General features: G+C 43.6%; 1 protein-coding gene across 1 annotated transcript in view; it reads right to left on the bottom strand.

Annotated features, from left to right (window-relative positions):
• Nucleotides 1-27,063, bottom strand: part of TARS1 (threonyl-tRNA synthetase 1) — a 271,600-nt gene that overhangs the window by 133,737 nt on the left and 110,800 nt on the right. The window contains exons 9-11 of the mRNA XM_085630784.1: nucleotides 9,308-9,454; nucleotides 8,658-8,756; nucleotides 8,096-8,262 (exon numbers count right to left, since the gene is read on the bottom strand). Of these exons, the coding sequence (XP_085486910.1) occupies nucleotides 8,096-8,262; nucleotides 8,658-8,756; nucleotides 9,308-9,454 (413 nt within the window). The remainder of the gene's footprint in view (nucleotides 1-8,095; nucleotides 8,263-8,657; nucleotides 8,757-9,307; nucleotides 9,455-27,063) is intronic.

Here is a 27,063-nt window from a genome sequence, read left to right as displayed (position 1 = left end):
CCTGATAAGGCCTGAAAGGAGGATGCAGGAGGCTAAGATGCCAAGAAGACTCAAAGCTGCTCTCACAAGGACAGAGGACTAAGGCTGAAACATTGGGATCCTAGTGAATGTCCTGGACTCGCAGTGGAGGAAAGGCCCTGAACTGCACTTGTCCAGACAGATTCAACGAATGGGAGCCTCTGTAAAGGGGTCAGGTGCGACTATGCCTGTTTGATAGTGAACCCCACCAATGTCAGGTTTGCTGTCGTCTTGAGGTGGTCTACGACTGACTGTGGTGAGGCCTCTTTGAAGAACTATTTAACATGGTAGGGGAAAACTGGCCTTCAAGACTTATGAACATGGGCAGTGACCACCGCCATCACTTTCATAAACACCCAAAGGGAGCTGTTGAGGCTGAAGGGGAGAAAAGCAAACTGAAAATGCTCTTGGCTTACCCTGAAGGGCATGTAACATATGTGGGAATTCAGGACCAGTATGTAAAAATATGTGCCCTGCAGATCCAAGGACACTATCCAGTCACCAGAGTCCAGAGCAAACAGGACGAGGGCCAGCATGAGCATTATTCATTTGTTCCTGAGCAAGAAGGAATTCACAGGTCAAAGGGCCAAGATAGGCCGTAGATTCCAGCTTTTCTTTGGTACAAGGAAATAACAAAAGTAACTACACTCTCCTCTGTCCAAGGCCATAATCCTTGTAGTGCAAAAAGAACTATTAATGGACAGAATGCAGAACAATGTCATACATTCACCCCAGTACAGAGATCTGGGCCTAAATCCATCGTTTTTTTGCTCACCATGCCGTTCCAGTTTGAACCCAGCCATATGGAAATCAGTCTTGACCCTGTGCCTCATGGCAACAGTCCAGCCCGAACTGCCAAGCCAGGTCCTCCCTGGACTGTAAACAAGCATCCTAGGACCGGTTTCGGGGTTTCACCCTTCTTCAGCCAGTATAGCTTGATTCCAGTGGCATGGAGAGCACGGGAATCACGTCTGAGCATACCCGTCCCACTCGGGGTGACAAATGCAAAAAGAACTATTGATGGACAGAATGCAGAACAATGTCATGCATTCACCCCAGTACAGAGATCTGGGCCTAAATCCATCGTTTTTTTGCTCACCATGCCGTTCCAGTTTGAACCCAGCCATATGCAAATCAGTCTTGACCCTGTGCCTCATGGAACAGTCCAGCCCGAACTGCGAAGCCAGGTTCTCCCTGGACTGGAAACAAGCATCCTAGGACCGGTTTCAAGTGCTAATCCTTGTAATAGCACTTTTGGAGAGTAACACTTGCATCGCTTGTAACAGAATGGACAGGAGACCCTCTGAAATTTTCTCTGATGTGAAAGGAAAGTTTAATGGGGCAAAAACAAGGCATAAGGTATAGCCTTGCTGAACAAATTGTAGGACCCATCTGTCTGACGTGGTGTATCTCCATCCAGGAACCATGTGTTAAATCCTGGCCCACAGTATAGATATGGGTCACTAAGAGTAAACTAAAGAGGCTAATTGGCTGTTAAGTTGGGGGAGGGGAAATGGGAGGACCGATGTCCCTGCTCACCGGTGTGCTGCCTGCCTGAATCACATCCACAGACTTGAAAGGACTGGGATGACTGCTGTACTGTTTGGAAAGATTGTTCTTCACTATTTGCCAGCCCCATGGAGTAACCTCTGAACTTTTGGAAGGAATAGATGTAGGCACTAATTGGCAGATGTCAACAGTCCCAGGGATCAAACCTTCGCTCTACTCTCTTTAAAGAGGCCCTAAGGTCTTCCAGGACCACTGCCAAGATCACGAAGGTCATGCCCCAAAAGGCATGTGTGTAGTGAACCAATAAAGCATATAGCATTTAACAATCACAATTCTAGACTGGAAGAGGAGAACAGATGTTTCCAGAACAACTCAATTCTCTTGGACTCCCGATCCGGAGGAGTCGTGGGGAATTATTTGGAATTCATCTTACTGGCTTATGGGTAGGATGTTTAGTAACAAATACAGGATCACCAGGAGCTGGTCTGACGCCTGGCAACTTGTCTATTCATTGGAGGGCAGGAGCATTGGTTTAAGTGCCATTTCAAGGTATCAGTGAGGGCACTGTTAAAGGAGAGCAAGGTCTCAGGCATTATTTGCCCAAGGTGCAGAATTTCAATAAGAAGGTTTGTTTTGGTCTCGACTGAAGGTAGCTGTAAATCTAGAACCTGAGCTGCCCACCGGATCACTACTGTGAATACTGCACTCCCTTCCATTGGTAGCCCAGTTGGTAAGTCAAATCCTGCCTCAGGGGAAGTATAAAACCCCTGGGCCTCTAGTAAATGTTTTAAACTGTGTAGTGGTGGGAGGGAAAAACCATCCCCCATCATCATCACCACCCAACATCCTTGAGTGTTTCTTGTTCATGAATCAGAGCCAAAAATAAGTGAGCCACTGCTAGCATGTACACCCTGGTAGTGGCACTGGGTCAGAAACAAGCTGTATGGTGACCGGATGCACTTTTGTAATCTTAAAGCACGATATACAGGCTGAAATAGGAAAAAAAAGTTGGTTTGGTGTCTAACATTCGAATAAAGCGCTGGATCCTCTTCCAGCACAAGTATTGGCTTTGACATTAAACAGCCCGCCACAGGTCTTGGAGCCAGAATGGAAGCCCTTACCGCAGTCTGTACGGATGGGGCCTGAGGTGGGTCAAATAGGGTCAGAGGGCGAAGTGGATGTATCTTCTAGTGGAAACCTGGCGGAAGGTTCCTGTGGTTCCTAGGGAGTCCTATGGCATGCCAGAGGGAGGGAAGAGCACCAAAATATGCAGCATGGTCTCCTTCAAGGCCGTAATCTGCTATGATGTCGCCAATGGCCCAGGAAACTTGGGAGCCCAGAAATCAGTTTGATATTGGCTACGTGGCCACGGACCTAGAAGACAGATCCACATAATGACATCCTCATATCTTCCTTTTGGATAGAGTGGTGAGATGATATAGAGTCCTACTTCTCTGTTTTAACATTCCATTCAGATTTCACTTGGGACTTACTGGATGACTCGGACTGAGAATGTTACTGTTCGTGGAAAAGACCATGAAAGTGGGATGGGAATCCACACTGACTAGGTGCAGAAGTATGTCGTTTGTGAGGACAGTGGCTTCTTATGTTATGCAACATACACCTTCTTGGGCCCTGATCGCCTCTGGGTGCATGACAGCGCATTTATCGCACAACTTGACAGGCACACCTCCTGCAGATCCGTGAACAACATGTTTTCTAAATTTACAGCATGGTTTCCACCTGTCATTTTAGGAGCAGACAATGTTGGAGAGAGAACTTGGCCTAACGGCTAGGGTGGTCGACCTCCGAGCTGGGGAACCTGGTTCGAGTCTCGGCAGGAACGCTCAACATTCTGTGATTCTGGGCAAATCACTTAATCTCCCCGTGCCTTACAAAAATGAATGTGTCTGTCTGTAATGTAACTGGTGCTCATGTAAAGCGCTCTGATACCTTCGGGTCTAGTTCGCGCTATATAAAAGTCAACAAAAAAAAAGTTCCTTGGCACTATGCTTTTATTTTAGAAATTGTCAGAGGGTCTACAAAACTGTCCGAAGGCATGGAAAGAAAGAAATGGATGTCAGAAGGCAGGATTGGTGCTTACATGCAGCTCCGCTCCATCACTTCTGGCATGCTATGGAGACCACACAAAGCCAGCTAGCGACGAACAGGTGCATTGCTGGAGAAAGGTTTCTGGATTCAGTCTAGCACCTAGGGAGTATTCTAAGGTGAATAATTGAAGGATAAAAGTATTCATCAGAAAATGTGACCTTTTCTTAGCATGAAAGTCATCACGTGTTGTAAAGAAGTAATAGAAAAAAAGGTTCTTTTCAGTGCCTCCACATTACCCAGAGCATCTTAGCTCCCTAGAGCAAGGAAGGGTCTTAAGCACAAGATGGGGCATCTGTAAATCACCCCCTATAAAGTGCATCCAAGGACTGCAGAAATACATACATTAATGAATTGACAATAGAGTCTACATCAAAATGGAGAGACCCTGAAAAACGCCCATTGCCTTGGCACAGTCTGTGTCCTTATTTAATTTTCTCCATCATCTGATCAACCTGCTTTGTGAAGAGGTGCTCCCCATCGAAGCGCAGGTTGAGGAGATGCTGTTGTACCTCCGCCTTAAAGCCAGAGGCACACTGCCAATCGTGGCACCTAATAAGGAAAATTGGATTTCAGGTCTGCGCTGCAGATTCAGCTGAGTCTAGGGCACACTGAACAGTGGTGTTTGAGATGGCTTACCTCCAGAAACAAATTTGTGGCCCAGTTTCTTATACTGATCAGGTAATTGTTGGAAAAGCTCTGCCATCTCATCCCAGTGGGACAAATATCTGTAGAGCAGTCCAATGGATTTAGCAATTCTTCAGTGAGCCACTGATTGGGTGGCAATCTGCTTGCCGCCATGCCAACTTTACTGCTCTCTTTATCAGACAGTGGTGCCTCGCCAGTGCCCTGGGCATTTGCACATTGTATGGACCACTAAAGAGTCCGGTAGGAGTTGGCCCTGTATGTAGAATGAGCCGGAGGGTGAGGGTTTATATTTTTATTCAACCCTCAGGGTGACTACCTTGCCATTTGCAGGCTCTTTGATGGTCTGAGTGGTTTTCAGCATGCCTGTAAGCATAGAGAGGAACTATACCCAACTCTGAATTGAAGACAGTGTTTCAACAAGGAAGTTCTCATCTTCCCGGACCTTATGCAACTCAACCTCATTAAAAGTGGCAGCCCTATGAATAACCGTGTGCTAGGAGGTATCATCATCAGGAGGTGATCGTTTGGTGGTGTAAAGGTCTGGATCTATGTCCCCAAGTGGGTCAACATCATAGTCATCCCACGGGTCGTCCCTAGGCTTGCGGTCAAAAGGGGCCTCATAGAGATCTAGTGGGTATGCGGGGCTCACATCCCCCATATGAAGAATGTGGGAAACTCTCAGATGAAAAAAACAGAGATGGAGAGGAAGGTGGAGGGCAAGTGCGCCTGTCCTGGTGTTTTTTTTTACCTTGGCCGGAGGCAAAGGCTCCTGGGCAAACTCCTCCTCAAACGTGAATATCCTCTTGTGAAGGACAGTGTCTTGGACCTTTGGAGGAGGTTTGAGGACAATCCTGTCAATATGCGGGTGAATGCAGACCAGCTTCTGCCATGCATCAAGTTCCTGCTGGAAGTATTGCAGGAGGGACTGCTCCGTCGGATCTAGTGAAGGATGAGACTTTGGGTTATGTGTGGCAGTTTCAGCGCCAGTGGCTGTCTCAGAGTCGTATCTGAGGCCTTCTGTCTTTACTGACCATCTCTTCGAGACAGTGGCACACAGGAATCCGGAGGCTTAGCTTTCAGGCTCGATGCCCAACCACCACAGGGGCGGTGCTTGGCCTGTGTTTAGTGTTGGGGAGATGGTGGAGTGAGCAATATCATACTCACAGTTGACGTCTTGCTCCGTGTCTGTGCCTCCTGGACATGCGGCTCCTCCAAGTCCGACTCCAATGGAGAGCTTAGAGCTGAACTGGAAGGTTTGCATACCCAAGGGCTCCAGCAATGGTCCCTTATCGACTAAACAGTCCTCGAAAAGGTCGGTCGTCTTCCTGCCACTGCTCCTTGGTGCACTGAGCGAGGCGTTGATCTCGCTGGTACAAAAGGGTCTTTTTTGGAGCGGAAGGCGAGGCAGGTGGAGCAGGAGGCCCTGTCGTGCTCCAGAGACAGACATAGTTTGCTGACTTGTTCGAGGTCTATCCAAGGGTACTTGAAACGACAATACAAACAGTACTGCAAGGTAGTCCTTATCATTACGGAGTACGCATTCTCAAAGAGGAAGACTGAGTTGCAAGCCCCAGGAGGGGCACAGGCTCCCAGAGGGACATTGACGAGAAACCAGTTGCCAAGCCCAACAAAGGTTGTGACGACAAAGAGAGGAACCAAAATGAATGACTGTTTTCACCAATGTGAGCTGAAGAACCAAACAGAACATCAGACGATGAACACCACAAGGTGTCGACCTGGAACTCAGCGGATGCATGTCCGAACCCAACTGCAGAACAAAACAATGTAACAATGGAGCTGATGCTCATTACCAGTCATAGGAGTAACTATACCTTGTGATTCAAAAGAGTTCTTCAAAGAAAAACAAGTTTCAAACGTCCAACCCCAAACTATATGGCAGAAGAGTGCTGAGCAGGTGTATAACTAGCTGCACATGCCATGAATCAGATATGTATTGTCACTCAACTCAATGGTAATATTTGTATCTACGTCTAAATTATAAAAGGATGAATGGACACGCTGGGATGAACTATTGGCAAAAAAGGTCAAACACTCAGCCCTGGAGTAGGTACATTACTCCACAGCGCCACAATACCCGATCGTTCCTGTTAAATCCTGCTCTAGAAAATAACAGAATAAAGGGCCTCTTAGGGTCCACAGAGGCATTGATCATTGTCTCTTAGAAGTTGCAGAGCAATTGTGTTCTAGATGTCCTGGAGTAGTGGTTTAAGGAAGATGAGTAACCTCCTCAGCCTTGAAGAATGAACACAGACGCTCTTTGAAATGAGGACCCAGTAAACAGGGATCACTGTGATCAAAGCATTTTTACTCGTTTAGTCCTATTGAAATATGAGTTTAACTTCGGTAAAATTAGTAGCTGTACTAGGTCAAAGTCTCTATTTTCTCTCTAAATCTATTTGAATAATAAGACAAATATCTTTAGAAAGTCAATAGTTTCACAAAGAGGTCTTAGATTTACATCAAAGGAGAATCACACATTACTGATGGGTACCTGCCATTGGCCACAACAATGGCCAATATAAGCAAAATGTTTTAAAATCCTTAAGGAAATCCAGAGTACATCAGGGCTGCGGTGTGTATCTCTGACCCATTTGCTGTTTAGATATGTATTGGATCATGAAAATCTTGTGAAACACATAAGAGCATAGCAAAGGATAAAAACAATTTCCCTGCACCTTCCGCCAGTTACTAAAAAGACATTTTTAAAATACCCTGACTGACTCACCGGCTCCCCACAATAGGAACCATTTTTAAAAAGCCCCTTGGAGGCTGTACAAACAAGAGAAGGAAAGAAAATCATAGGCTAAAAAAAAGCATTCAATATAAACACTACCTGCATAAAAGATACCTTTAATATAAAGACAGAGACAAACAGAACAAATCAAAGACAACCTTTCTATAGAATAACAGTTTAAATAGTCATACATTAAGTATCTGAAATAGTCACTACACAGCATAAACAGAGGCAGACTATCACTGTTCTGTAGTCAGTGATACTGGATCAGCTTACTGCCTTGAATAGCCACTATCCAATACCAAGTTAGTATGCATCCTGCTGGTTTAGACACATTTGTTGCACTTTGATTTTTAGTTCAAGAATTACAACATTTTATTCAATTCAATTTTCCTTTTAATTCTATTTAAATAAAAAGGCATTAAGTGCCTTTAGATAGGCAATGTTAAAACAACGAAATATGTAGTTTAAACCAATAGTTCTCTCGTTAAAAAACAGTACAAGGTATTTTGTAAATGGATGGTGCTATTCGCTGTTTATTAATACCAGCAAAGATTCTTTGATGGAGGTTAAACCCATCTTAGGATCCCCCTCCAATGGACTACCAACCTGCTTTCTTTCCAGCGAATAGTTAGCACTGCAGTGAGCAGATTGTGGTATTCCTGTTTGAAACGTGCCAAATGTAGAAAGTGTGAGCAGGACTCTAGTAGACAGAAATACTGATGGTCCTTGGTGAGAGCCAAAGCAAGGAACATTTGTATTTTGAATCAGATACTTAAAGCCCCAAAGGCAACTTAACTATGGTAACATTGTCAGTAACTCTTACCTAGGAGTGATAAACCATCAGGATCAAGTGCGTGGGTAATGTCATGTATGAGTTACATTATATAAAATATTGCTAAGTAGTTTGTCATATCCATTTTATACTCTTGAAACATACCCAGGATATTAAATAAAACGCATTTTCCCAAGGACAGTCAACAAAGTAAACTTCAAGCCAACATTATATCAAGGTGTGAACTGTTAGAATAAATGGGCATACTTTAAAGTACTTACCAATGTCCTGGGCAATTCATTGGTTTCAGAGCAAATATCTCTTTCTCCACCTCGAAAGAGAACATGTTTTCACTATAATGCTGCCAATGGCCGGAGGTCTGCCAGAGTTTGCTGTTGTAGACATTTGGTGTGACAACCTCTTGGAAACCTCGCTTCCTGTACTCACTCTGTAACAGATATCACCATTTTAATAACAATGCAGTAAAATTAGACTCCGAGACTTACATTCGCCCACGCCCACACAAATACTATATATAACTTTGGAGATAAAAGTTCACACATAGCCTGAGAAGAGGGCATTCGTGCTGAATGAAAAGAAACGTACAGGCATGATACTAAAGGGGCAAAGAATAACAGTGTCAGATAGGTTTTCACATCAACATACGGCTTTATTTCAGTACTAAATTCTCAAAATAACAGAAAATACACACATGCCTAAAATAACAAGTGCATTTAAAGATTAGTCAGGATCTGAGAAACATATAAAAGGGATCACTAAAATAAGTGATGTTCTACATATTACTTCCATTGTGTGAAAAACCATAGAAAGGTCATTACATACCCGAATAAATCCAATAAGCTGGTTATATATGTATGCACCTTTTGGCAAGAAGAAACAACTTCCAGGGCTAAGTTCATGAAAAAAGAAGAGTTCTTGGTCCTAAAATACATAAATCATAATTCACTGTAGCTTTCTGATACAAACACATTGATGTAATCTTTAAAAGTAATACTTCTATAAAATCTCAATTAATTCTAAAAGTGAATGGTACCATTTGGACCTACTATTGTCAGGATGGAATACGAGATTAAAAGTTGATACACCCATAGGTTTTAGATTTCTCTAGCGGAGGTCACTTGCGACTTCTAAAACCTTCACTGTCAACCTTATTTTAGCGCACAGAGTCCATAATAATTTAGTAGTGAAGTTATGAAAAGATTTAATGGGAAATTAGTCCCTTGCAAAACCTGTGGTGGGAAAGGGGCAACCTTTTAAGCGAAGGAAGAATAATATAAAAAAGGCATGTTTCAGTATCATGGACAGAAAAAGGTCTTGTTTAGTAAGGAAATGGACGTAAGAAGAGAGGAATATAATGGCCAATGAAGTGATGTAGAATGGAATTATTTTATATCATTTTATAATACATTTCTATGGGAATGGGAAGACAATGCAAATGTATGTTTCAAGCAAGAAGTTTATTTTTCACTTACTCTTCCAATCTTTCTATGATCTCTGTTTTTCGCTTCTTCCTGAAATTTTTCCCATTCTTTTAGCATTTTTGGGTCAGGAAATGAGATTCCATAAATTCTCTGCAGGGTTTCCATATCAGATTTGCCTTCCCAATATGTGGAGGAATTCTATAGAGCCGAAAACAAAATGACCATTGAATGTCGTACATGGATAAAGGGTTGGGTAAGAAAAACACATTTTGAATAAGGTATTGGAATAAGAGAAATACTGCACTTTTAGCACCGGGCTTTAAAAGATAGAAGGAAAATTGCACAAATTATAACTTGATTGTTTAAAAGATAATCCAAATTACAATTGAATCACTTCAAACTGCTGCAGTGTGCGGAGTAAAAAAGAACACAGAATGTGGCTAGTCATATGCTACAAAATTCTGATCTGCCTAGTAGTAGGCCAGTGGAATGCTCTAGAACTGGAAATGCTGCACTGAGGGAAATCAAAAATAGCTTCTTGCAGGCCCCACAAGGACAAAGGAGGTCCAGGTCTGTCTACAACAAGTCTGCCTCCTGTGAAACATCTTTCCTGAGCCTGGGTATGTTTCAAAGATCCAAAAGACAGAGGGGCTCCATCTGCTGAAAAAAACAGCAAAACCAGTTATAAGTGGAAGTGTGGCTTAGAACCAGTTGGGGAGTGTAGAAAAGGATTTGTTTCACAAAAACTCATGTCCTAGTGTCCAAAGAGTATTCCTTGGGAATCTGTTGACTTTGAAGCACCACAGAAGTTTCAGTCATGACAATACAACACTTACTGATGTAATAATTTTAATACCAGAACATTTGCTTTGCAAGTAAGTGAAGCTCTGTTTTAAAACTTAAACACTATTCTGTTTGAAAGCCATTTCCAACGAAAACAAAAGCAGTGAAGCCTCATTAAGGACGTTTTTGAAAATCACGCTCAGAACAATGGGTTATTTAAATTCTTACGTACAAAGTCTGAATGTAATTCAAAAAGCATCCTTATTTCTTTCTTTTTTTAAAGTCATAACTTACTTTACTCCTGTGTAATTGCAGCCATTATTTGATTTTTTTTTTGTAACTAAAGTGGTTGGAATTGTTGCCTTGTTTATTCCAGAACCGTAATGTTGTTTTTTTGTTGCTGTTAATATATCTGATGCACTTTTCTTCGAAGAAGGCCTTGCTGTTACAGAAACCGGTTTAATTCTCTGGACTAGATTGACTGTTTATTAGCTCAGCCACAGCTCACATTTACACTCAGGATTAATATTATAGGCCATTAATCTTAGAAAAAGATATACAGTTGCTTCCAGTAATAACACAGCTACGAAAATTAGACCACACTTTTAGGAGAACCAATATTTTTTACTTTTCCCATATACATTGTTTTGCTTACTTCTGACTGCATACGTCCTTCAATCAATGTATTTTCATTAGTTTCACATGGATAGTACAGATTTAACTACAAAAAACTAGAAAGGAAAATGTTACTTACCTAGTAAGCATCTGTTCTTGGCGTGTGGAGCTGGAGATTCACATGCTTTGCATAAGGGAAACAGCGTTTACCACGCTGTTTCCACAATGCGGTACCTTTACAACGCGGTCGTTACAAAGACCGCGTTATTACCTCGCGTAACATTACATCGCAAGTTGTTTCAACGACTTGCTGTAGGGGGTGCGCTGTTGTTCAATCCAACACATTCCCTGCAGTTGTACAAACTGGAGTAGGAATAGTAAATAATACCATTCCTAACTCCAGCACGCCCCCTACAGCAAGTCGTTGTAACAACTTGCAATGTACTGGTTCGCACTGTAACAACGCAGTTGTTTTAACGACCTGGTTGTAATGGCATGCGATGTATTCGCATGCGATGTGAAGATTCATATTCTTGGATACTCCTGCCATCTAGTGTTGGATCCGGATGTTTGAAAGTTGTTTTTCTTCGAAGAAGTCTTTCCAGTCACGAGGTAGGTGACTCCTCCTTTTGGTGTTATTGAGCATGGGCATCAACTCCATTGTTAGATTGCTTTCCCACAGAGGGTGAGAATGGAGTTAGTAAAGGTAGAATAGAGATGTCCATGCGTATGTATACAAGATAAGAAAGAACTGCAACAGGTATAGGTTCCCTGGGGAGGCGGGTGGGCGCATATGCACTACAGCTCTAAATGACAAGAACAGATGCTTAATGGGTCAGTAACATTTTCCGTTTGAGGTATGTGAGTTGTAGATCACATGCTTTGCATAGAGTACACAGCAGTATTCTCCCAAAGCGGTGGCTATCCTGTAGCTGTTGCAGTTGTTTGAAAAAGTGTTTTAAGTAATGCCTGGCCTACATTAGCTTATTGCCTCGCTAACACATCTACACAACAAATGTTTGGTGAATGTGTGTGGTGTAGACCATGCTGCTGCCGTACAGATGTCAGTTAAGGAAATATTCCCTAAAAAGGCCATAGTAGCCCCTATTTTGCATTTGGAATGCACTCTAGGGGGTATTGTCAAGGTTCTTTTCGCTATCACATAACGTTTGGATACATTTCATGATCGATCTTGCAATGCACGATTTAGAGATGGGATAGCCTTTGTGTGGTGGCAAAAAAGCAACAAAAAGCTGTTTTGTTCAACCAAAATCTTTTGTTCTTTCTTCATACTATAGTAGAGCTCTTCTAACATCTAGTGAGTGTAGAGCTCGTTTTGCTACAGAATCAGGTTGAGCAAAGAACACAGGTAGCTCAACAGATTGATTGCTGTGAAAAGCAGAAACCACTTTAGGTAGAAATTTGGCATTGGTTCGTAGAAACCACCTTCTCTTTGTGAAGTTGAAAGAAAGGCTCTTGGATAGTTAGTGCCTTGAGTTTGCCAACTCTCCTTAGGGAAGTGATTGCAATAAGAAAAGCAAACTTCCATGAGCGGAATTGTAATTGACACCTGTGCATCGGTTCAAAAGGTGGACCCATTAGCCTTGTAAGGACTATGTTCAAGTTCCATACTGGCGCAGGTGGAACGCTCTTTGGTATTACTCTTTTTAGTCCTTCCATAAAGGCTTTAATCACCGATACCCTGAATAGAGATAAGTGTTGTCTGTTTTGTAAGTATGCAGCTACTGCTGCTAAATGAAATCTAATGAATGTATAAGCTAATCCATATTGCTGCAAGTGTAAAAGATAACATATGATGTTTTGTACTGAAGCATCAAGGGGATTGATATTGTTATCGTTACAGTATATAACAAAACGTTTCCACTTTGCTGATATAACACTCCCTAGTAGTAGGTCTCCTAGCCTCCTTTAGGATGTTCATACAGTCTGATGGTAATTGTAAATAACAAACTCTACTACTTCAGAAGCCAAATCGCCAGGTTGAGTTCCTTGGGATTTGGATGCCCGATTTCTCTATGGCTCTGAGTGAGGAGACTGGAGTTGAGATGCACCTTTTGGTGTGGAACTACTGAGAGCTCTTACAGGGTGGTGAACCAAGGTTGACGTGCCCTTGTGGGAGCTATGAGAATGAGTTTGAGGGATGATTGTCTGAGCTTGCGAACTACCAGCTGAATGAGTGGGAGAGGCAGAAAATCGTAGGCAAATATCCCTTACCAGTTAATCCATAGGGCATTGCCTTTGAAGAGCGGGTGTGGGAACCTGGAGGCGAAGCTTGGGCATTGTATGTTTTGATCTGTGGCGAACAGGTCTATGTGAGGAAACCCCCATTCCTGAAAGTAGGGAAAAAGGGTTTGGGGATGAATTTCCCACTCATGGATTTGCTGCCTCTGTCTGCTGAGAAGGTCTGCAATTTGATTGTTTACTCCTGTTAGGTGTTCAGCTAGGAGATACATTTTGTGATGTATGGCCCATTTCCAAATGGCTTGGGCTAGGCGTGACAGTTGGAGAGAGTGTGCCCCCCCCCCCCCCATTTCCCCCCCCCCCCGTTTTTGTATGTAATACATAGCTGTCATGTTGTCTGTGCGGACTAGGACAGTTTTGCCTATTAGGTGAGTTTGAAAGGCTTTGAGCGCTAGAAACACTGCTACTAGCTCTAGGTGATTGATAGGAAGGCTCCTGTACTTTAGAGTCCATAATCCTTGGATTGTGTGACTTTGTAGGTGAGCGCCCCCACAAGTGCGCGATTCGTCTGCTGTTAGCACTGTCTTTGGAGCAGGGTCGAGAAAGGACTGCCCTTTGGGTACATTTTGAGGGTTCCACCACTGCAGAGAGCGATGCTACGACTGGTTCCACTGACTTGCTGAGCATTCCTGAAGGGGACGCATGTGAAGTCTAGCGTGGGGAACAATTGCAATTCAGGACGCCATCATGCCTAGCAGTTGCATGAAGACTCTTACTAGGCAATGACTGGTTGGGCTGAAATGGAGTGAGAAGGGACTGAATACTGTGAATCCTGGCTGTACTGGGAGAGGCTAGAGAGCTTTGTGAGCATCTATTGTGGCTCCCAGATAAGTTTGCGTTTCGGAAGGCTGTAGATTAGACTTCAATGCATTCACTGTAAACCCTAGTTGTTGAAGTAAGTGAATAGTGGTTTGAGTGTGTTGGAGACACATTTGGTAAGTGCTGGCTTTGATGAGCCAGTTGTCCAGGTATGGGAAGACACGGATGTGTTGTCTTCTCAGATGTGCTGTGACTACTGCCAGACATTTGTTAAATACTGTGGGAGCAGTGGTGACTCCAAACGACGGTACTTTGAGTTAGTAATGATGACCAGCTATCATGAATCTGAGGTATTTGCAATGAGCGGGATGAACTGGAATGTGAAAATATGCGTCTTTTAAGTCTAAAGTAGACATAAAATCGCCCTGCTGTAGAAGCAGGAGCACTTGTTGAAGTGTTACCATGTGGAAATGCTCTGACAGTATGTAGAGGTTTAGTTCTCTGAGATCCAGAATAGGTCTCAAAGAGCCATCCTTTTGGGGATGAGAAAGTACAGGGAGTACATACCTGTCCCTTGATGTTGTAACAGCAGAGGTTCTATGGCTCCTTTGGAGAGGAGAGATTGTACTTCTTGCTGAAGTAGCTGTAAATGTTCTGGTGACATTTTGTGAGAACATGGTGGTATGTTTTGAGGATTGTTGGTAAGCTCCAGGCAATAACCATGTTGGATAATTCCTAAAACCCATTTGTCTGTGGTGATAGATTGCCAAATGGGGAGGAATTGTGTAAGACGTCCCCCGACAGGTGTTAGATAATTGGGGGGGAAGTGAGGGCAAGTCACTGCTTGTTGAGGGAGGGGTAATTACGCGGTGCGGAACCCTTGCCTCGACCTTTGGTGTTGTTACCTCTATATCCTCCTCTAAAGAAACCCCTTGTAGAGGAATACTGATTGTTGCCTTTGTAAGAGGTGGCAGTATTGTCTGAGGACATGGTCTTGGAGCATAGGCATAGTGTGACTAGCCCTATGTGTGGTACTCAGAGTTTCAAATAGGAAATATTCCTCTAAAGATTCCTTGTGTAACTGCACCCCATGATATTCTGCAGCTCTAGCAAGTAATTCTAGTTGTCCTACATTGACGTCAGGATTCGATGGCTTTGCGGGTTAAAAGATCTGGGTCGTTGTTATCTGTAGGTGAATCTATGTGATAGTTCTTCCAGGGATCTTTCGGTACAACATTATCCCCCCCCATCCCCATTTTCATCATCATCATCATCATCATCAGGTGGTGGTGGAGAGTTAGTTGGTGTAATGATGCAAAGGTGGGGAGATTAGTGTAGGGGGAGGGTTAGTACCCAAATTCTTCCTCTTGAAAGGAATAAAGAAAGGTTCTTCTTCTGACTCAGGTTTGCGTTTCTGAGGTGACTTAGTAAGAACACATCCTGTATCAGGATTGATGTAGAGTTCATTTTCTTTTGGGTCCGAATTGGGTGTTGGGATGTTGAAAAATCGGATCCTGCTGCTTCGAAGGCACAGTTTTAGGTTTCGGCGCCGGGGTGGAATCACTTTTGGGTGCTGAGGGTTTCGGTGCCGGAAGAGGCTTTGTCTTCGGCATCAAGGATTTCGGCTCTGAAGTGGTTTTCAGCTTTGAGCCTCAAGGTTTCAGCTCAGTGGCAGTCTTTGGCCAACTGGATCCCGAGCTGGAAGGCTTAGAGACGTGTTTAGGTGCGGAGCCTGAGGGCGGGCGTCGGAAACATCTTGTCGGTGCCGACTATGGCTCGAAGACGGTGGTGGGATCGAAGCATTTTGTTTCAGCGAAGTTGGATTTTGGGTTAGGGGCATTCGGTACTCACAGTACGTTGACCTAGTCCGATTTCAACGATTGAGACAAGTTCCTCTTGTTCTTCCTCGGCCCCTTGTGCGTCGAATTCTTCCTTAGATCCTTCAACTAAGATGTCCGGCGTGTATTCGACATTTTGCGTCGGTGCGTGTATACTTGGCGCTACACCGTGGGCAGAATTTAAATGTAGTCCACTCCATCGACTGCGAAGTGGACTGTTGCGGTTAGGCCGGATGGTCTTTCCAAGATCTTCGATCGAAGGACAATGTTACTTACCCGGTAAGCATCTGTTCTTGGTATGTAGAGCTGTAGATTCCCATGCTTTGCAAACTCCTGCCATCTAGTGTTATTTTTCTTCGAAGAAGTCTTTCCAGTCACGAGGAAGGTGACTCCTCCTTTCGATGATAGTGCGCATCAACTCCATTGTTAGATTGTTTTCCCGCAGAGGGTGAGAATGGAGTTAGTAAGAGTGGAATATAGGGTGTGGTGTGGTGTGGTATGGTGTGTGTGTGTGTATTTTTCACTGAAAAAAACATAGGTTTTACAGACGTTATAGTTAGAAATGAGCATTTACAAAACCTTTGAAATTCACTAAAAAAACATAGGTTTCAGGGACGTTATAGTTAGAAATTAGCATTTAAAAAAACCTTTGAAATTCACTGAAAAAAACATAGGTTTCAGAGACGTTATAGTTAGTTGGTCATTTCACTCGTACAAAAACAGAAATTCGAACGTTATAGTTAGTAGAGCTAACTATAACTCGTTCCCCCGCAATGCACTGCTGATGACGTCACATATTACATCACTCATGACATGGTCAGTGACATCACTGATGACATCATCCAGTGAATGTGTGTTTCTGTAAAGTTTAAATATATTTTATATATGTTAATACCAAGGTGTATTGAAGAATGAGTTGGTGTATAAGTGTGTGGGTGGAGGATTTAAAAGGTGTGTGACTGGCTCTATAAGTTAGTGATTAAATGTGTCTTACTGAATGCATGGATTAGTGACTAAACTGTGAATGTCTGTATCAGTCTTTCAGTTGTTGTGTAAGCTGCTGCATGGGTTGATGATTAGGTACATGACTGTCTATATGGGTTACTTATTAGTTGCATGAGTATCTGTATGGGTGCCTCAGTGTTTGTGTGGGTGGGTGGGTAGGCGGTGTGTGCCCTTCTGCCTACATGTGTGAGTGGATAATTTACTGGGTGTATGGGTTCAATAGTGCATGTGGAAATAGCTGTATAGGTGAGTGTGTGTATTAGTGTGTCGGTGAGTGAATGTATGTCTCATTGGTATATGTGTGAGCAACTACATATGTGAAAGGCAGTATATGTGAGTGTTGGAGTATATAGATGACTATATGTGAGAGTGAGTAATTGTGAGAGTGGCTGTATAAATGAGTGTGTGCTTGTTTCAGTGATTGTATAAGAGAGTAAGTATATGTTAGTATCTGTATGAATAGGTTAGATGGTGAATGTATAACTGTATAGGTGAGTAAATGGCAGTGTTATTGATTCTTTACATGACTAGCTAGGTGTGTCAATAACTATGGATGAGTGACAGTGTATGAGTACATATAATAGTGCTGTATTGCTGAGTGACTGCATGTATGAGTAACTGTATGGGTGAATGAATGAATGTGCGTGTATAGCTAGGAATTAGTGGGTATATAGTAACTGCTTTTGATTTGTCTATGGTGTCGAAAATGGCAGTCTGTATTTTAGACTGGGTGTATCAAAGGTTATATTAGGGTGTGAGGAGGTGCATCAGATTATCACATGGATGATGTCATCAATGATGTCATTTGAGATGGCATCAGTGATGTCACTGACCATGTCATGAGTGATGTAATATGCGACGTCATCAGCAGTGCATTGCGGGGTCGCAAGTTATAGTTAGCTCTACTAACTATAAAGTTCGAATTTCTCTGTTTTTGTACGAGTGAAATGACCAACTAACTATAACGTCCCTGAAACCTATGTTTTTTTCAGTGAATTTCAAAGGTTTTTTAAATGTTAATTTTTAATTATAATGTTAATTAAACCTATAGTTTTTTCAGTGATTTTAAATTATCATTCCATTCTCAACCTAGTTAAAACAGCCGACATCGCCAGTTTTCCAGCAATAGCTCCCGCCAAAATAAATTGCCACAAATGAGAGCAACAACGAACGCAAAAAATATGCAGAGTAGGCGTTCCTGTACAAAAATAACACGAAAACACCACTTTCCGCAATTTTCAATGAGAAGCCAACTCTACGGTGCGTTCCAAAAACAGGCAATAAGCTGCGTTAGAAGTAGGAATGTATCATCTGCCTTTTACTGGTGCAAAGTAGGACGACTACCTACAGTGTGAAAGGAAGCCTAGCCCAGAATCACATCTGAAGACCAAAACATGTCATAGACAACGCTACATGGCCCAGTTTTTCATTGTAGTGATCTGCTGCTCACAGGTCTAGTCCTCAGTACGCCACAGCCACTCCCTGATGGCTGGTTTACACCCACACCACACTCATCAAGCACAGGCGTCATAGGACACGTGACCCTGCCGATAAAAACGACCGGACGCACGAGCTCCACGCCATTTCCATTTCAGACTTGGTGCACCGGATGCAATGCGGACGGCACAGGCACAATGCCAGGGGACGGTGAATTTCGGTCCACTGAAATAGCTACATTGTAAGTGCTGAGCGGGTGTGCAGCCTGCTATGATGCCCCGTCCCGGTGGTCCAGACAGGTCAGGTTTTCTGTGCCCTGCTGGACCACAGTGTAGGCCTGAGCCATCGACCAGCGAGGGCCTACCGCCATGTGGCGTGGCCTCACTGGTCACTGAGTTAGTGGCACCGCAAGGGCTGAGCGGGTGTACAACCTGCGATGATGGTGGGTGCACTGGTATGTCCTCTGCCATGGCAAAATCAAGACGCAGCACCAAATGTAAGACCTGCTGGCCTGCGGAGCAGGGATCTATAATGTGGAGGATGCCCTGTCTGCGAAAAGGTGGGCAGTGAGGCTTGGGTGTGCAGGGGCGGGCAGACAACTCTGGGCAGTGGAAGTGGAAGTGGATGATGTGCAGCAGCCGGGTTGCACAAAGGCAGGGCAACGATTTAGGCGTGCGCAGTCGTATATACTCTGCCATTCCTGATTCTGTTCTTTGTTTCAGATGTGGGAGCTTGAGGGCTCCACTAGGTCCCAGCATGTGGTTGGAGACACAGCGGTGGCGTTAAGGTGAGGGTTTTGTCCACAGTGTGGGCACTCACTGTCCCTCCTCATCTATTCCTTTCTCTCCCTCACGCTCTTTCTCTCTCTCTTCCTCCCTCTCACTGTTTCTCTATCCGTCTCTCTCACTCTTTCTCTCGGGTCTCACTGTTTCTCTCTTTCTCTGTCTTCCTCTCTCTTTCTTTTTCTCTCTTCCTCTCTCACACTCTTTCTGTCTCTCTCTCTCTCTCTCCTTTGATGGATGCATGACGCACAGTCTTAACTTACTTTTTGTCTAACAGGCTGTGATTCACGGATTGACGTCCCCCCACCCAGCACGGAACTCCTGACACTCCGTGCCACCAGACCTGAACACGTCTGCAGCCTGCGCTGATGCGTGACCATCCTGACAATCAACACCCAGTCTGAATTTTGAGCTCTGCTCTCCGAGTGTACGCAATGCCAGATAAGGTTGCTTCGGCACGTGGTGCACCCTCTAACACACACACGCCGGTGGCGAAGGTGAGTAGAGAGGCACCTCTGGGCACTGGGAGTGGATGGGGTGCAGCAGCCCGAGTGCGCAGGTGCGAAACAGAGATTTACGGGTGTGCAGTTGTATGGACTCTGCCATCACTATTTCTATACTATGTTTCAGATGACTAAACTTGAGGGCTGCATTATATCCCAGCACGTGGTTGGAGACACACTGGTGGCAGAAAGGTGAGCTGTCAAGATTTTCTCCAGTGTCAACACTCACTCTGCCTCTCCATCTCTTCCTTTCTGTCACTCACACTCTTTCTCTCTCTTATTCTCTATCTCTTCCTTTCTCTCTCTCACACTTTCTCTGTCTCTTCCTCTCTCTCATTCTTTCTCTCTCTTCCTCTCACTCTTCCTCTCTCTCTTCCTCTCTCTCACACGGTTTCTCTCTTTCTCTCTTCCTTGTATCTCACTCTCTCTCTTTCTCTCTCTCACTCTTTCTCTCTCTCTCCTTTGCTGGACGCATGACGCACCATCTTATCTTTCTTTTTGTCTTGCAGGCTGTGGTTCACAAATTATGTTTCAGATGACTAAACTTGAGGGCTGCATTATATCCCGGCACGTTGTTGGAGACACAACGGTGGCAGAAAGGTGAGCTGTGAAGATTTTCTACACAGTGTCAACACACACTCTCCCTCTCCATTTCTTCCTTTCTGTCACTCATCTTTCTCTCTCTTATTCTCTCTCTCTTCCTTTCTCTCTCTCACACTTTCGCTGTCTCTTCCTCTCTATCTCATTCTTTCTTTCTCTCTTTTCCTCGCTCACTTTCTCTCTCTCTCTCTTCCTCTCTCTCACATTGTTTCTCTCTTTCTCTCTTCCTTGTATCTCACTCATTCTCATTCTCTTCCTCTCTCTCTCACTCTTTCTCTCTCTCTTTCGGTCTCTCACTCTTTCTCTCTGTCTCTTTCTCCTTTGCTGGACGCATGACGCACCATCTTATCTTTCTTTTTGTCTGGCATGCTGTGATTCACAAATTGTCGAGGGATGACACGCCATACCTGTACCTACTTTTATTTTGTTCTTTTGTTGAAATAAAATGCTTTATATGTAAATCCATACATGACTAAGATTCTTATTTGTCCAACCTCACAAGCATCTTCGTATGAATAATTGTACGACATTAGCCCATTTTTTACGTTCCAGATTCCCTAACGTTACGGTCACATTTGTTTGTGGAGGGTGGGAGTGAGAGGGGATGGCGGCCAAGGAGCTGCTGCTGGGGGGTGTCGGAGCAGTGTTGGGTGTCCAAACTGCATAATCGTTGGCTCCATTGCATCTATTCTCAGAGACTTGCGAGACGGCGGGCTGGCTTGTAGATGAGGAGCTGCGACGGCTCGTAGAGGGAGAGCCGTGGCACGTCAGTTCGCAGAGGGAGAGCTGTGGGCCAGATCACAGAGGAACAGCTGCGGGCCGACAGGTATAGGGAAAGGTGCGGGCCGCCAGCTTCCAAAGGGATAACTGAGGAACAGTGATGTGGGGAGTGGGAGCGTGAAGGGGGTATCTCGCAGAGAGAGACCAGCGGTATATTTCCAGTCTTGGCTTCACAGATACAACTGCGGGCCCGAGAAGTCGCACCCGAAGAGCTGCAAGCCGACCGGTGGTTCACAGAGGGAGACTTGATGGCCAAAGAAGGTTGTTGTGTGTATGCTGGTGATGTGGGAAGAGCGTGCGTTACCAGCGGATATGGGGAGAGGCAGTGTTAAAGGGGTATCTCGCACAGACAGAGCTCCGGTACGTTTTCAGAGTTGCCTCGGACAGATACGAGCGTGCAGACTGAATCACAAAATGGCTTTTCAATGCTCATATAGTGTGACTTATCAACAGTTCGCACCCAGGCTCGAGAAGGAACAGCTGCGGCCCGCGGACTTGACTCCCAGAGGGAGAACTACGGGCTGTCCGTTCCCAAAGGAACAGCAGCGTACTAGCTCTCAGAGGTAGAGGCACAGCAGCGTACTAGCTCATAAAGGTAGAGAGCTGCGAGCCGACGGACTGGATTCTAAAGGCATAGCTGCGAAGTGGTAATGTGGGGGGATGGAGCGTGAAACTGGAATCTCGCACAGACAGAGCTCCGGTATATTTGCAGTATTGCCTCACTGAGGTAGAACTACGTAGAGATACGAGCTGACGGACTGAATCACAAAATGGCTGCCAACACTTCCTAGTCTCAACAGTTCGCAGCCAATGAGCCACAAGTTCGTGCTCGTAACGCCTCAACCAATCAGATGTCAGAATTCTCAAATATTGATATCTGTACAATATATTTCTCAAAAACTACTGAACGGATTTACCCAATTTAAACAAAAGCATGCTTTCTGGACCACGACCTTTCTCCCTTCCAAATGTGGCACGTCCGCTCGCAAAGAAGCACAGCAGCGTACTAGCTCGCAAAGGTAGAGAGCTGCGAGCCAACGGACTGCCTTTTAAAGCCATAGCTACGAACTGGTGATGTGGGCAGAGGGAGCGTGAAAGGGGTATAAACAAAAGTGTGCTTTTTGGACCACGAACTTTCTCCCTGCCAAATGTGGCGCGTCCGCTCGCAAAGAGGCACAGCAGCGTACTAGCTTCCAAAGGTAAAGAGCTGCGAGCCGACGGACTGCCTTCTAAAGGTATAGCTGCAAGCTGGTGATGTGTGCATAGGGAACGTGAAAGGGGTATCTCGCACATACAGAGCTGCGGTATATTTTCAGTGTTGCCTCGCAGAGCTAGGACTACGGACCCGATGGCTTGTAGACGGAGAGATGCGAGCTGACGGACTGAATCACAAAATGGCTGCCAACACTTCCTAGTTTCAACCGTTAATGAGCCGTAAGCTCGTGCTAGTAACCCCTCAGCCAGTCAGATGTCAGAATTCACAAATATCGATATCTGTCAAATTTGATATTTCACAAAACCTACTGAACGGATTTACACCATTTAAATATAAGTGTGCTTTCTGGACCAAGACTTTTCTCCCTACCAAATTTGGCATAATTCCGTTCAGTAGTTTGACCTGTGGCCTTGTTTAAAGTTCCCTATGGAAAATGCATTGAGAAAACACGTTTTGGAACCCCCCCTTTTTTCTCAGCCCCCCTCCCTTGACCAATCACCCCCACACTTTCAAGATAGGAGCTGAACGAAAAAGAGAAAATTTTTTGAAAATTTCGTAAAGATTCGTCAAACGACGCCAAAGTTATAAGCGCATGAAAAAATGCTTTTCCTATGGAAACGTGGTCCGAACTATATCTACTGGTGACCGCCAGTAGATAATGTATATGTCTGTGTATATGTACATTATCTTGCTTTATTCTTTAATTACTTAGATTTCCTAATGTAGTAATAACTATTCAGGGTTTCCACCATTACCAATTCAATAAAACCGAGAAGGGGTATGATCCGATGCCAGAAATATCACTGGCCACTTGGGTTCTATGTTTATATATTGCATTGCAGTTCACAGCGACTATAATGCCCAAAAAATAAATATTAGCACATGCGTTTCACTTTGTGGCAAGTAACATCATTATTAATTTTGTTACCAATGTTAGATATGGGCTTATAAAAATGGACTGATACCCTCGCTATGTATTTATGTTAATACAATAATTGTTTTGAATGCTTAAATAGAATGTTGAAAATATTACACAGTCCACACTGAGTTAATTGTGGTAAAGGTGGCTAATGCATTACTCATCAAGGTAATATGAGTCAGAAGAACTATTTTTCTGTTAGTATTTTTTCTATTTTTATCCCTGATTATTCTGGTTGCTAAGCAACCTTTTGGTTTGTGTCACGAGTACTGAAATGCTTAAATTAACTTACCAGGGTGAGGCCAGACACAGTGAGCAAGGCGGACTCGTCCGCCGAAACGCGTCTGGGCCACATTGTTGGAATAAAGATTTTTCTTTGAATAGCATCCCACGGAGTCAGCGCCTGTTTTGCACGAGAGAAAACAGTATTGGAAGCAATATTAGAGACGTTCCGGAGTCTCCCACGCTGACCCTCCTCGATTTGGTGCACTCCGTTGCAGGAATTCGTTTTGGATTGTATTTGTGTACAAGGAAAACGGAGAGTCCCCCGCAGCCGACATTTCGGGACGTCAAGCGCAGACTGGATTACATGGACGTGAGCATCCTGATTCTCGTGAATGCCGGAGGGCAAGCCGGAATCCAGGTAAACTCACTGTGCGATCTATCTGTGGTTTGTTAATCCCCCCAGGTGGCTGATGGGAGAGGTAGTCATGTAGGTTTTTTAATCTACGGGCAGTGGGTGTCAAGGACAACAATTATTCCATTGAAAATGGCCGAGGATTGGGTTAAAGACCGTGAGGAGGCAGCACTCGACATCTTTAGTGACAAAGAAGATTACGATAGAACGCCAGAAACAAGCGGCAATGTACAACCGTCGGCGGCAGGCAGTAATTTAAAACAACTACTTGGTGAACTGGAAAAACTGCGAAGGCATGAGGTGGCTAAATGGTGAGAGTGCACATCACTGAAAAGATATCTGGAGGTGAATCGCATTCCGAGGGGTTTAAGGATTCTCGTGGCCGCAACCTATGAGAATCCGGACCCCGCCATGCTTCAGGAATGGGCTGATAACAGCGCCCAATCGTCACGAAATATGCTGCAGATATTGATTAAGTTCGCAACAACAGACAGAGACAAAATATTGGTTAGAATAAACGAGATATATAGCGAGCTTGAAAAAATATCTAATCAAGATGAAGTAAAGATGGGTCTAACAGACATTAAAAATCGTAATCAAAGAAAGAAAAGCCAGCAAATTTCAACGTGACCGGAACGATTACCTGCACGGCAGAATTCATACCTTTTCAAGAAAATTCGAAAATATCCGTCGTCAACAGCTATCAATGATAAGTGGCGGGCCCTCAGGACACCGTGAACCCAGCGAATCTGAATTAAGTTTGGAATTAGAATCTGATCCTGAAGTAAGTGGCAGTAGGGATCAGTCACGTAATGCACCAACACCGATTCAAGAACTTGGTTTTTTACGAGTAGAGCGTTTGATGAGTCTACGCCTAAGACCTCCACGACAGGAGCATGCATCAAACCAAGCTCAAAGTCAAGGAACAGAAGGAGGAAAAACCGTCGATGGGGCAAACAAAACACAAAAATCAACATACAGACGGAACAGAAGGAGATAAATAATACAACAGGAACAGAGAACACAGTAGTGAATCTAACAACTATGGCTTTGACACAAGAGGAAGAACAAATCCTAGCTCTGGGATGATCATACTGCAAGGAAACAAACTTTGATTATACACAGACCAGAATAGACCTGTATTATTTCATTCGCAAATTAAAATTACGCAAACATTTCTTTAACACCAAAGAAAGGATCGATGCCAGGGATCATGGTGGCACCGTGTCCCCAGAACCGGATACTTTAAGTGTAGCGGATATGACCTTTCTAAGAGACATGATGGAGCTTGAAAATGATAATATAACCGATGTAATAACTAGCGGTCAAGCAGCAAGTAGATCAGATCTAAACATATATGCAGCTGTGGTTACACCGTTTAGACCAAAATCTGTTTTCAACCCACTAATGCCTAGGGACAATATTGACATTTTTGCAGATAAAGTGATTAAGGACCTTAAGCAATTGGCAATTGAAAGCAGCAATGTTTTCAACAAAACCAGGCATAATGAACTAACAAAATATTCCAGAGTCATGCAAAGAATAAAAGAACACACCGACATTGTTGTACGATGGTCAGATAAAGGGGGTAATGTTGTACTCTGGCCTCTTGAAATGTATAACAAAGAGGCAATGACACAACTATCGGATAAGGATTGTTACACACGGATCAGTGCCACCAATATCATCAGCATTAAAGAGAAATATCATGGATGTTTGTACGAATGGAGAAGGAACGGGTTGATAACCAGGAATGAATTGGATTTTATGAAAAATGACTACCCTGTGATACCACAACTTTATTTGCTCCCGAAAATCCATAAAAATGCAGTGTCCCCTCCGGGCAGGCCAATCATATCCGCCATTGGGAGCCTATTTGAAAATACGAATAAATTTATTGACTTTTTTCTTCAACCATTCGTAAAGGCTTTGCCAGCATATACTAAAGACACTGGGGATTTTCTAACTAAAATCTTTGATTGTAACTGGCATGAAAACTATGTATTTGTCACGTTGGATGTACAAAGCTTGTACACGAGCATCAGGCATCACGATGGCCTGAATGCAGCAAAATACTATCTGAGTACAAGGGATATAAGCTTTTATCAACATACACTTATGTTATTACATATGATGGAATGGTGCCTGGAGAATAATATCTTCATGTTTGATAGATTGCTTTACAAACAGACACAGGGCACAGCCATGGGTACTTGCTTCGCCCCCAGCTATGCGAATTTGCATATGGGCTGGTGGGAGGAGCAAGTACTCATGAGGACATACAAAACCCAGATGACTGAAAATGTAGTTTTGTACCAACGCTACATAGATGATATTTTCATTTTGTGGAAGGGCACTGAACAAAGTGTCAATGATTTTGTTGATGAAATCAACAGAAATGATCTAAATCTCAAATTCACATGTACCACAAATAAGAAATCCATTGTATATCTTGACTTAGAATTGTATACCATCAACAACAAAGTACATTCACGCACATTTAGGAAATCAACATCAGGGAATGCTATTCTGCATGCCCAAAGTTTTCATCCTGTTAAACTTATTGAAAGTATCCCCTATGCCGAGTGTTTGCGTATGAAACGGAATTGCAGTACTGCAGAGTTTGAAAGACTCCACAGATAACTTGTTTAAGAGACTTAGCAACAGAGGCTGTAAGTCGAAAACCTTAGAAACAGCAAAACAGAAGTGTATAGCTATCACTAGGGAAGATCTTATATTTAGACACAAGGAATGCAGGATAATCTCAAGGGAGTCTGTAAAACAGACATCAAGATTAATTACAGGATATAATAACATACCATTACAATCTACGGAAAATTCTGTATAGACATTGGCCAATAGTGCGCTGTGATCCCACCATAGGCCCATCTTGCACTAAGCTTCCCCAGTTAGCCTTCAGGAGAGCCAAATCGATGAAACAAGAACTTGTGTCCAACGCTCCTGCGCAGGACAAAGGTGCCAGTTGGCTCAAATCCCAAAAAGGCTTTTTCAAATGTACAAAGTGCAAAGCCTGCAAACATGGAATTAACACCAGATCAGTTTCCACTCCTCTAAGAAAAACTCCACTTGAGATCAGGGAGAATTACACTTGTAAAACAGATTTCGCGGTATATGTGTTACGTTGTACTTGTAACAAAATGTATGTGGGAAGTACCATTCATCCCGTACATATCAGGATACTACAACATCTAAGGGCCATCAGTAATAATGACCCCACATATCCAGTGGCCCGCCAAATTAATGCGGTACATGGCGGTAAAGCGGAAGATCTGACTTACTTTGTTATTGACAGTGTAAAAAAGAACATCAGAGGTGGCAATAGACAACTAGCACTTAGGAGACTAGAGTCGAGATATATAATCCAGTTGGATTGTAAAATTCCGAATGGTATGAATGCTGACGAAGCTATGAGTGTACACCTTTAATCATCTATCACTGCTAAAACTATGATGTAGAAGACTGCCCACTCTAGATTTTTAAACCAACCCCATGAGATCTGACTCACTCTTCCTTTCCACTTTTGTCTTTTCACATTATGTTTCGTTCATCACATACCTTTTATCATTATCTTGCTTTATTCTATAATTACTTAGATTTCCTAATGTAGTAATAACTATTCAGGGTTTCCACCATTACCAATTCAACAAAAC

The sequence above is a fragment of the Triturus cristatus genome, chromosome 2_1 (genome assembly GCF_964204655.1).
Source record: "Triturus cristatus chromosome 2_1, aTriCri1.1, whole genome shotgun sequence".
Classification (NCBI taxonomy): Eukaryota; Metazoa; Chordata; class Amphibia; order Caudata; family Salamandridae; genus Triturus; species Triturus cristatus.
The sequence above is the reverse complement of the archived record's forward strand: the minus strand, read 5'-3'. Positions and strand labels throughout refer to the sequence as shown.